Source organism: Erinaceus europaeus, chromosome 17 (genome assembly GCF_950295315.1).
Source record: "Erinaceus europaeus chromosome 17, mEriEur2.1, whole genome shotgun sequence".
In the NCBI taxonomy this organism is placed as follows: domain Eukaryota; kingdom Metazoa; phylum Chordata; class Mammalia; order Eulipotyphla; family Erinaceidae; genus Erinaceus; species Erinaceus europaeus.
The window spans coordinates 8,712,638-8,724,807 of NC_080178.1; the positions used below are offsets into that span (position 1 = coordinate 8,712,638).

The following is a 12,170-nucleotide window of genomic DNA, read 5'->3' on the forward strand; positions in this document are numbered from 1 at the left end:
AAGAAACAACATATTTCTTAACCTTGAAACTTCACAAATACTCATGGAGAGATTAACAAATGAGATGAAGATTCCTTATCTATGTTTAAAGTAATGAGTCTCAGTATAAGATATGTTGTCTTTGTTTGGAATTGATTTAGATGTTGATCCATGTTGGCATTTGCTGGATGTGTTAAATAGAGCAGAATCTTTTAAAAATTGTATGTGCATATTCATGAGCTAAGAGATTCTGATTGGACAAAACTATTGGAAATCTAAGAATCTATGACTTCAGAAGTACCCTTTCTTCTTTGGTAACCTCTTCAAGGCATCTTTTATTTCCTTGTTCCTTATACTGTAAATCAAAGGATGCAACATGGCTATGATCCCAGTGCAGAAGACAGATACAAATATGTCAACGGTGGAGGAACTGCCAATGCTGGAATTCAAACAGACAAAGATACTTGAGGTATAGGAGAGGCTCTTCACTGTCATCACATGAGAATTATAAGTATTGAAGGCCTTGGGCCTTCCTTTAGCTGACGTTATTTTTATGATGGAATTGGCAATATAACCATAAGATACCATGATAACTAGGGCATTTGTTATCCCAATCATTGTGAATATTGCTACCATAGTTTGTACAAAGAACATGTCATCATCATAGAAAGACAGGATTAAGAGTTGAGGCAAGTCACACAAGAAGTGGTTGATGGTATTAGGCCCACAGAAGTGGAGCTGAAGTATAGCATAGTTGGGATATAGAACCATAGAGTGTAGCCACATAAGACATTAAAACCAACCTAATACAGAGGATGGGTGTCATGATGGAAGAATAGAGCAGTGGATTACAAATGGCAGCATATCGATCATAAACCATAGCAGTTATAAGACAAGACTTATTCAGTCCCAGGGTTGCAAAGATGAAGTGCTGAACAGCATAACCCATAAAGGTGATAGTTTGCTATTCTTGGAAGAAAGCAGAGAGCATCTTGGCAGATGTGGATGTTACATAGCAGACTGCAGTCATAGCAAGTGTATAATGTGTTAACTATAATTCCTAGGAAATAGAGGGGAACTATGTATTATTTTCTTTACTTATGATGAAAATCTATCATAAATTTATAATGATGGCAATGGAGCACCACTTGAACTCTGCCAAAAGGCCAGTGGAATTGGACAAGAGTACTTGAAAAGTACTTGAATTTTAAACAGAAACCTTTAAATCCTTGTGTGTCTACACATGTCCATTTGCACCTCTTTCATTGTCATTAAAAGAAAAATGGTATGTACCAATACTGGTTACAGGAGGAAAACATATAACTAAAAATGGGTATCCCACAATCAATGCCAACTTCAGAAGTCATCAAGTTAAAATAACTCTGTGATGACTGAGTCACAATTAATCTCAATCTAGATTAGTTGAATTCCAGTTGAACTCCAGCCAGCCTAAAGACTTATGAATCTGGCAATAAATGAAAGGAATAATCAGTCCTGAGGTTGAGTGCGGCTTTGTATGAAATATTCATTAAGAAATATACTCAATAATTATTGTTCCTCTTGAACCAAAATTCATGACTATAAACATATACTCTCAATTAGTGATATACTAATTCCTGGCAAGCTACAGAAAACCATGCTTCACTTTTCTTGTCTGTAAAATAGTGATGTCATCATGTCAGTCTCATGTGTTCATGTCATATGATGAAGGAAATAGATATTTCTGCTGTGAAACATAATAAACATCATATATGTTTCATCTGTTATTGTTAATATTAAGTTACCAGTAAGTTCAAGGAATTCAAGTTGATCATATTGAACAAAATCCTGTTTCTATGCTAGTTTCCTGAGTTCGGAAATGGGGCATGAGAATATGGAAAACTAATAGGACAGGTATGTGATGATGGTGAAATAATTGAAAACAAATAGCTCTATTCTTGCCATTGTCACTTACCCAGAATTCCTCCTAAGATTCTGTGCCTAGAGTGCTTGCCACATAACTGCATTCCCTTGCCCCTGAGCCACACCCTTGACCTTGGTTCTCTGGCAGACCCATAGTTCAGTCAGGGAGATGCCTCAAGTAGGTATTTGTCAAAATATCTTTCTTTAGGATCAATTGAAGGGAAAGAAGCAGCAATTTTCACAAGTCAGTATATTCCTATTGATTATTCTCAAGAGAGTTGGGTGATGAAATTACTGGGAAATTTTCTCTACTAGTCCCTCATGATCCAATTAGAACAATCATACCTCACCACTATATAAACATACCATTCTGAGCTCTGAAAACACAGTGTTGTACTCACATATATTAACTTAATGTTTCAATAATCTGGGTCACAAGTACTGTTATAATGCTTATTTCAAAGATGTGAACAGTGAAATACCAGAAAGATCAGTAACTTCCCCAAAGTTACCTCACAAGTCAGTAGTCAGTAGAATAAATTCAAGCAATTTCACTCCAGTGTCTGGCTCTTCAACCATTATATTCTCCTGTCTCTAGCACCTCTTTGAGTTGTTTCAAGCTTTAATTTCAGGAACAAGAGGGGCCTTAGGATTCTCACAAACAACATCTTTAATCTCTCCTTCATATTTATAAAGTCAAGCTAATAACCACTAAAAACTTTGAAACTCAGGGGTCGGACAGTGGAACACCAGGTTAAATGCACATAGTACAAAGTGGAAGGACCAGCTCAAGCATCCATGTTCAAGCCCCAGTTCCCCACCTGCAAAGGGGGTCCTCTTTCACAAGCAGTGAAGCAGGTCTGCAGGTGTCTCTTTGTTTCTCTCCCACTCTAACTCTCTCCCTCCTCTCTCAATTTCTGTCTGTTCTACCAATAAATAAATTAAATAAATAAATAAATGAAAAAACTTGAAACTCTGCTTTAGTGCTGTGTGGTCATTATTGAGCTAATGATTCTCATTTCCTCTAGTTTCTGCTTGGGAATATTTTATTAATTTACATCACACTATCTTAACTACCCCTCCCCTCTTTTTTATTTTAAGAGATTAGTATACTATGAGCATGTTATAAGTTCTTTACAAATGATTTATTAACATAGTCTGACCTTAGTGAAAGCTCCCTTCCTTACTTGCAAATAAACTCCCTATGACCTCACATGAACTTTCTTGCCCATCATGAGCTAGCTTGCCCTTCTTCACCTTCTCCTTCTTCTCCTCTTCTCCCTTCTCCTCCTCCTTCTTCTCTTTCTTTCTTCCTCTCTCTTTCTCTCCCACTCTCACTCTCCCTCACTCTCTTTCTCTCCCCTAATTTTCTTATAAGGTTCTATATTTGTCCCTCATTTATGGTTTCAGCTAAACTTAATTATCTCCAAAAGGTCCTGTCTCTAATGGTTTCAGCTCAAACGTATGGAGGAAACATCAGTTCATATTCTATTGTGTCTCTTTTTAAAAACATCAATTTATTTCATACGTAGTTCTGTTTCTAAATTGACATGATATCTCCTCTTGTCAACGATGTTTGTTTATGGCCATAAAACCCTGAACATGCCCAGTATCGTCTGATCTCAGAATACAAACAGGGTTAGTACTAGGATGGGAAAGAACAATGTTAGTACTAGGATGGGAGAGAACAATGTTATAAAACCATCTACATTCCTGAATACCTCTTTCAGATTTAACTAATAATGTTGGTGTTCTCTTTCCCAACACATATGTACTTTTTTCTTTCTATTCTCCTACAATTTTCATTAAATTCTTCTTATAATTTATCTACTGAAATTTTGTTCCTTTATTTACTTTCACTATAAAATTACTTTGGCTTTCACATTGGTTGTATCTCCTAAGTATTATCATGTTTAATTCAAGCATTTAATAGTACTAATTATTCCCACTTTCCTGTATATCATGGAGGTAATTTCACAAGTTGTGGTTTGAGATCTTTAAGAGTAGAGAATCTCATATTTGTGATCCCTGTGAACTCTGTAGCTCTCCATTTATTTGTTGTTTCTTGATTCCTCTGACTTTAATTTTGTATCTGTGAAACTAATATGACAATAGAACTTCAATGAATATAATCAACTTGAATTCTTTAAACATAGTAGAACTCAATAAATAATGGACATGATACATATATAGTGTCAATTATGTGCTAAATCTTGAATCTGAGTTCTTGACAAGTATCTGCTTAATTGATCATCCTATATAGTTTCATAAACTGTGTTATTTTACAGACAAAAAACTTAATGCATAGAAAGTTTTCTGTAGTATCCTATCAATGAGTGGTAGAGTCTAGATTTATAATCAGGAGTTTTGGTTCAAGAGAAAAATAATTATAAAGTATATTTCTCAATGATTCCTGCCTAAAATGCTACACTAAATCTCAGTGCCTATTACCAGTTTCATTTATTTCATTTATTACTCTTCAGGTTTACCTAAGGTCAACTTGAATTCAGCCAATTTAGGCTGAGATTAACTGTGATTCACCCAATATGGATTTGTCTTGAATGAAAGACTCTTCTGAAGTGTGCTGCTATTGACTGTGGGTTGGTCATTCTCAGTTGGGTTTGGCTAAGCTATATCTGGTGCATATGTTTTTTTTCTCCTAGAACCAGTAGTTTCCCATATATTTCTTTTCATGACAATGGATAAAGTGCAAGAGGACACATGAAAACATACTTTGCCTTTTAAGACCCTCGTTGAAACCTGGCGCTCTTAAACTTCTGTCAGCCAAAGCAAGTGGCAAGGTAGATTCAAAGTCAAGAATTAGAAAACACACAAAACCTGTGACAAGGTTGCAAGAAGAATGGATACAGGGAGACTTGACAAAAAGGGGTGATGATTTGATCTATCACACAGTGTGACTGGATACTCTTGCTTTAAGCTTTATTATTTAATTTGATTTAATGAAACAGAGAGCTAATAATTTTGCAAACATAATGTCAGTGGTCAGAAATTCATTGAGACATTTTTCTGTAACACTCTTCTGGATTCATTTTTCATTGTTCTACCAAACCCTAGATCAAAAAAATATAGGCATGTCAATAGAAATCCATCATTCCTGTTTTTAAATGCCAAGTGTTTTAATTAAATTTTATATCAACTTTTTGGTATTAAATTGACTGTATGTAAAGTTCATGAAATTTAAAATGTGTGTAATGATAATAATTTTAATTGCATACTAAATTTCCTCTGAATATTTGGCACTTATTTTTTCTTTATTGCTATTATTTGACAACTGATGTATAATTACACTGTTGTGATTAAGTGTGTGTGTGTGTGTTGTCAATAGGTGGATCAGTACAGTCAAAATATCAGGTATTATGTTGCCATAGCTAGAGAAATAGTTCAGCTAGTAGACTAGCTAAAAGATCCTGATTTAATTCATAAGATTGCATGCTCTGGGTTCTCCCTCTCTCATGTGAAACTCTTAACCTATCTCATATCAAAGATATAAAGTAACTCTTAAGAAATTGCTTTATTTATAATATGGATTTTGATTATTATCTTACATTAGAAATAATCACTGAACACAAGGTGCATCAGATTCATAAATAACTGAAAATGAGGGGACTATTTGGTTCCTTATTATTAGAATGCCTCTCTTATTCCTTACTCCAGATGATGGAGATTTGGATTTGACCAAAAATTCATACATGATCATCACTGAAACATGTCATAGACATGGGCTAAGATTGGTCTTTTATACAAATTGTATAACTTTGTTTCTATCCAATGGTATATCCTCCTAATTCTTAATTCCACATTAGTTATAAACAAATGAAAGGACTTGTCACCACATATCTAGATTCTGCTGCATCAGAATATCTGGGAAAGAAAATGGGTTTTTTTTTTATTAAATATTTCATTGGATAGACAGAAATTGAGAGGAGAGGTGGAGCTAGGAAGGGAAAGAGACAGAGATACACCTACATCTGTACTTCATTACTCACAAAGCTTTCCCCTGCAGGTGGGGACCAAGGTCTTAACAGTAGTGTGTGCACTTAACCAGATGCACCACTGCCAGGCCCCGAGAAATAAAAAGGTTCTACTATCATAGGTCTCTAGTAGTTATCTTTATTTTAGGACCAAGGGCTGATGTTTAACAAGGCATAGTCTCAGTAGAAAAGAGAAATAGCATATTTATTACTCTTGATATTTTGCAAATGCTTATGGAGAAATTTAATAAATGATAATACTTTATGAAAGTTTAAAGTACCAAACACCTAGAAATTAAAAACATTATGGTTGTGTGGAATTGATTCAGATATTTATTCATTTTGGCATGATATGTATGTTAAACAACCTTCTTTGTTGAAAATCTACTGAATTTTGGCAAAACCCACTCTGTGCATATTGTCATAGGCTAAGGAATTCTGATAGGACAGATCTACTGGAAATCTAAGAACTTGTGACCTCAGAAGTACTCTCTCCGCTTCGGCAACCTTTTGAAGGCATCTTTTATTTCCCTGTTCCTCAGGCTATAAATCAGAGGATTCAGCATGGGTATAACCACGGTGTAAAAGACAGATGCAAATCTATCAAAGGTGGAGGAACTGCCAATGCTGGAACTCAAGTAGACAAAGATACTTGAGGTATAAAAGAGGCTCACCGTCATCACATGAGAAGCACAAGTGTTGAAGGCCTTGGACCTTCCTTTAGCTGAAGTTATCTTCATGATGGAATTCACAATATAACCATAAGATATCATGATAACAAGAGCATTTGTTACCCCATAGATCATTGTGAGTACTGCCATCATGAATTGTACAAAGAAAGTATCAGTACAGGATAAGATCAAGAGTTGGGACATATCACACAAGAAGTGGTTGATGGTATTAGGCCCACAGAAGTGGAGCTGAAGTATAGCACACAGTTGAGATATAGAACCAGAGAGTCCAGCCACATAAGACATAAAAACCAACCGGACACAGAGGGTGGGAGACATGATGGAAGAATAAAGCAGTGGATTACAAATGGCAGCATATCGATCATAAGCCATGGCAGTTATGAGACAAGACTCACTCAGTCCCATGGTTGAAAAGATGAAGTACTGAACAACACAACCCACAAAGGTGATAGTTTGCTGTTCTTGTAAGAAGGTAGAGAGCATCTTGGGAGCTGTGGATGTCACATAGCAGATATCTAGGAAGGACAGATGTTTGAGGAAGAAGTACATGGGTGTGTGCAGGTGGGAATCCATTCCTATTAAGACAATGAGGCCCAGGTTCCAAGTCAGACTAGCAATGTACATCAATAGAAACAGGATGAAGAGAGGTACCAAGAGTTGGGGAAAATCTGAGAATGCCAAGAGGATAAAATAAGTGACCTCTGTAGTATTTTTTCCTCCAATCATTGGATTAATTCCCCTAGAATCAGAAAAGAGAACACAGTCATTGACCCAAAAGAAACGATCACATTGCAAATCTTACATGTGTCATTATTCCCTCTCACTGACTATTTATTGTTTAAGAAGAAATGCTTCACTTTTCTTGAGAACAGATTCTAGCTTTTCACCTCTAAAAAAATGTAATCATGTGCTACTTTGTGTTTCAGATTTTCAATTTCAACTCTTGTGAAAATTAAAATATGGGGGGGTTCCCGGAAGATGGCGGACTGAGAAGCTGCTAGTCGCTTGAGCTCTGACCACACAGTCTGGAAACAATAGGATTTTCTGCCTTTAGTAGGCCAGTCAATAATGGGTCCTAGCAGTGACACCAAGGAGGTGACTATAACTTAATTTGGGTTAAAAAATAGAGTAGAAAAAAAGGGAAAAAATTTTTTTTCTTTTAAATTATTATTCCCAAAGCGCATCTCCTCCCCCCTTCCCCCTCCCATAACCAGTCCCTGGAGACCAGCTCCTAGCAGGCTCCCCTGCTGAGATTCTTTCTTTACCAAGCTTCCTGTCCCACCAGGGAGTATCATTCATTCTAAGTCTATTCCCTTCTGAAACCTCTGGCGTTTTTTCTTTCTAAGTAGCCAAACCCCCCCACCATAGCTAATTAAATAATAAAAAATAAATAAGTAAGAAACTCTTTCCTTTCAGCGCTCTTTTATTACTGTTCTTTTTCTTATCTTTTTCTTTTTTCTCTCTCTTTCTTTTTTTTTTTCTTTTTCTCATTCTTGTCATCCTTTCTTCCTTAAACCTACAGCTTTCTGAATTAACTAATACATGTTTGGGAATTATTTTGGGGAAGAAATCTGACTCAGAGTGGACTCTCGCTGCGAGTATCTCTGCTCAACTTCCCTTCCTCCTTTCGCTACCCCTAGAATATACAGTGGATAGTAGATTTGTCTAGTCCTGCTATCCTTGTCTAGTCCTGAGGGTTTTTTGTTTGTTTGTTTGTTTTTTCTTTCTTAACAATCTGCTGCCTCTTTTCATGAGGTTTGAGGTAATCTGGGACAGGGTTTTTTTACCCGGCTGTATTTTATTATTAATATTATATAAAATCATATATCTCCCCCCCCTTTAGGTTGATCAGAATGAACTCTTAGGGTATATTTCATTGCTAGGGTAATGGGCATCTTATCTATTGTGGGAGGAACTTGTCTCATTACTCCTACCTTCTCTACAGAATCTCCCCATCTTCCTCCTCCTAGATAATTAAAAAAATTAAATTAAAAATAAATTAATCAAAAAAACCTTTCCTATCACTGCTCTTTAATTACAGCTCTTTTTCTTATCTTTTCTCTTTTCTCTCTCTTGTTTCTCTTTTTTTTTTAATCTTGTCATACACTTCTTCCTTCTTCTTTGCCTTTCTGAATTAGTGAATTATTTTGGGGAAGAAATCTGACTCAGAGTGGACTCTCTATGTGTGTATCTCTGCTTTACTTCCCTTTCTCCTCTTGTTACCCCTAGAATATACAGTGGATAGTAGAGTTGCATAACTGTCTATTCTTGCAATCCCTTCTTTCTTTTCTCTTTTTTCTTCACTGGCATTTGGTTACTATTTTTTGACAGACTGGAGACATTGTTTGGCTAACTGGTAGTGATTAAACTGCTTCAATACTTGCTTCGGTTGCTATTGTAATTCCTGAGGTTGGTGAGTGCAATTGTCATAAAGGTATTTAGTACAGTGTTGCTTGTACTCAAGACACAACAACTGAGGAACAACAGAGCATAAAAAAAAGAAATACATAAATCAAAAAAATGGGTAGATCAAAAACAAATAAAACTGCTACTCCAATGAATGAAGAAAAGAGCCCAGAAGAAACTACAAATCAGCCAGAAGTAACCATAGATAAGAAAAGTATGCAAGCAATAATAAACTTATTAATCACAGAAATGAAAACAACATTGGAGGAAAGGAATGGCAGTATTAGGAAAACAACAGTTGAAACACCCAAGGAAAATACTGATTGTCTTTAGACAATTAGAGAACTGAAAGCTGAAATAGTTGTAATGAAGAAAGAAGCTGAGGGAAGGGAAAGAAGACTAACAGAAGCAGAAAACAGAACCATACAAAAGATCAATGAAGGCAAAGGTTGGTTCTTTGAAAGATTAAACAAAATTGTCAAACCCCTAGCCAGACTCACCAAACAAAAAAGAGAGAAGACTCAAATTAATAGAATTGTAAACGATGGAGGAGATATCACAACTGACACCACAGAAATCCAGAGAATCCTGCAAAACTTCTATAAAGAACTATACGCCACCAAGCTAGAGAATCTGGAAGAAATGGAAGAATTCCTAGAAGCATATGCCCTTCCAAAACTGAACCAAGAAGAACTACAAAATCTAAATGCACCAATCACAGACAAAGAAATTGAAACCGTTATTAAGAATCTCCACAACAACAAAAGTCCTGGACCAGCTGGCTTCACAAACGAATTCTACAAAACTTTCAGGAAACAGTACCCATACTTCTTAAGTTTTTCCATAAGATTGAAGAAACAGGAGTACTCCCTTCCACCTTCTATGAAGCCAACATCACCCTGATACCAAAAGCTGATAAGGACAGAACAAAAAAGGAAAACTACAGACCAATATCTCTGATGAACATAGATGCCAAAATATTAAACAAGATCTTGGCCAACCGGATACAGCAACATATCAAAAAGATTGTTCATCACGACCAAGTGGGATTCATCCCAGGAATGCAAGGCTGGTTCAACATGCATAAGTCAATCAATGTCATTCACCACATCAATAAAAGCAAAGCCAAAAACTACATGATTATCTCAATAGATGCAGAGAAAGCCTTTCACAAAATCCAACACCCATTCATGCTCAAAACTCTACAAAAAATGGGAATAGATGGGAAATTCCTCAAGATAGTGGAGTCTATATATAGCAAACCTACAGCCAACATCATACTCAATGGACAGAAGCTGAAAGCATTCCCCCTCAGGTCAGGGACTAGACAGGGCTGTCCACTGTCACCGTTACTCTTCAACATAGTATTGGAAGTTCTTGCCATAGCAATCAGGCAAGAGAAAGGAATCAAAGGAATACAGATTGGAAGGGAAGAAGTCAAACTCTCACTATTTGCAGATGACATGATAGTATACATAGAAAAACCTAAAGAATCCAGCAGAAAATTACTGGAAGTTATTAGACAATATAGCAAGGTATCAGGCTACAAAATCAATGTACAAAAATCAGTGGCATTTCTTTATACAACCACTAAATCTGAAGAAGAAGACATCCATAAATCACTCCCATTTACTGTTTCAGTAAAGTCAATCAAATACCTAGGAATAAAGTTGACCAAAGAAGTGAAAGACTTAAAATTATGAGTCGCTACTCAAGGAAATAGAAACTGTTACCAAGAAATGGAAAGATATCCCATGCTCATGGATTGGAAGAATAAATATCATCAAAATGAATATTCTCCCCAGAGCCATATACAAATTTAATGCAATACCCATCAAAGTTCCACCAAGCTTCTTTAAGAGAATAGAACAAACACTACAATCATTTATCTGGAACCTGAAAACACCTAGAATTGCCAAAACCATCTTGAGGAAAAGAAACAGAAATGGAAGCATCACACTCCCAGACCTTAAACTATTTTATAAACCCACCATCATCAAAACAGCATGGTACTGGAACAAAAATAGGTATACAGACCAGTGGAACAGATTGAAAGCCCAGAAGTAAATCCCCACACCTATGGACATCTAATCTTTGATAAGGGGGGCCAAAAGAATTAAATGGAAGAAGGAGTCTCTCTTCAATAAATGGTGCTAGGAAAACTGGGTTGTTACATGCAGAAGAATGAAATTAAACCACTTTATCTCTCCAGAAACAAAAATCAACTCCAAATGGATCAAAGACCTAGATGCCAGACCAGAAACAATCAAATACTTAGAGGAAAACATTGGTAAAACAGTTTCCCACCTACACCTCAAGGACATCTTTGATGAATCAAACCCAATTGCAAGGAAGACTAAAGCAGAAACAAACCAATGGGACTACATCAAATTGAAAAGCTTCTGCATGCACTGCCCCATCACGACCACCAGAGAGACTGACAATGTCATCTCCTCTGGACCTGCATTCAAACTTCAAAGAAGCTGGGCAGAAGGACGAGAATGGGTCAACGCATTCTCCCCCCGTTATTGCTACAAACAATTATACTGTCACAATTGATTAATAATGCTCTGGCAGTGCCTGGTGGGAATGGAGAGTCAGAAACACCCCCTCTCCCTTACACAGGAGCATATTTGAAAGTTACATTATGAAAGTGGAGAAGGTGGGTCAACATAGACGGACAAAACAAGTCATGTTATGACTTGCCCCTCATAAAAACAATACAGAGATTGAGGCCTCCCAGGTACAAGTTGACATATTGAAACAAAGAAAGATTAATAGTTAAACTGTACCAAACCTAGATGAGCAGTGGTCCACGACTAGGCAAAGATCTGTATGCCCCCATAGAAGATTAATGGTAGAGATAGCCCTCAGCAAAAGTCTAAAACAATTCTGGGTATGACCTCCCCTGGGAACAGAACGATACAAAGTATTATACCCATTCTTTACAGTTATAGGGGAGTAACATGTAGCTTGCCAAAGCCACAAGACTATTGTTACTTCTTTATGAGCTGGTTGCTTAGGCAACCTGAATGTAACCTGAAAAAAGTATAAAAGCTAATGCAGTTTCACTATTAAAACGAGTCCCGATTCACCCTCCAATAGAGTGTGGTGTCTATCTGTTCTCCCTCGCCGACTCCTGACCCACCTGGGAGGTTGCCTTCAAGACCCCTGACCCTCCTGCTGCTCATCCACTGAG

At 36.7% G+C, this 12,170-nt stretch overlaps 1 protein-coding gene and 1 pseudogene across 1 annotated transcript; both read right to left on the bottom strand.

Annotated features, from left to right (window-relative positions):
- Positions 1 to 270: 270 nt before the first annotated feature.
- LOC103110434 (olfactory receptor 5AN1-like) lies at positions 271 to 1,009 on the bottom strand (annotated as a pseudogene).
- Positions 1,010 to 6,352: 5,343 nt separating this feature from the next.
- Positions 6,353 to 7,294, bottom strand: LOC103110437 (olfactory receptor 5AN1-like). The gene has a single exon (XM_007519605.2). The coding sequence runs from the start codon at positions 7,289 to 7,291 to the stop codon at positions 6,353 to 6,355; it is 939 nt and encodes a 312-aa protein (XP_007519667.2). The 5' UTR covers positions 7,292 to 7,294.
- Positions 7,295 to 12,170: the final 4,876 nt, after the last annotated feature.

Bases quoted from the DNA above. Each gene is read 5' to 3' on its own strand.
- LOC103110437 (XM_007519605.2), bottom strand. From the start codon at position 7,291: ATGATTGGAGGAAAAAATACTACAGAGGTCACTTATTTTATCCTCTTG.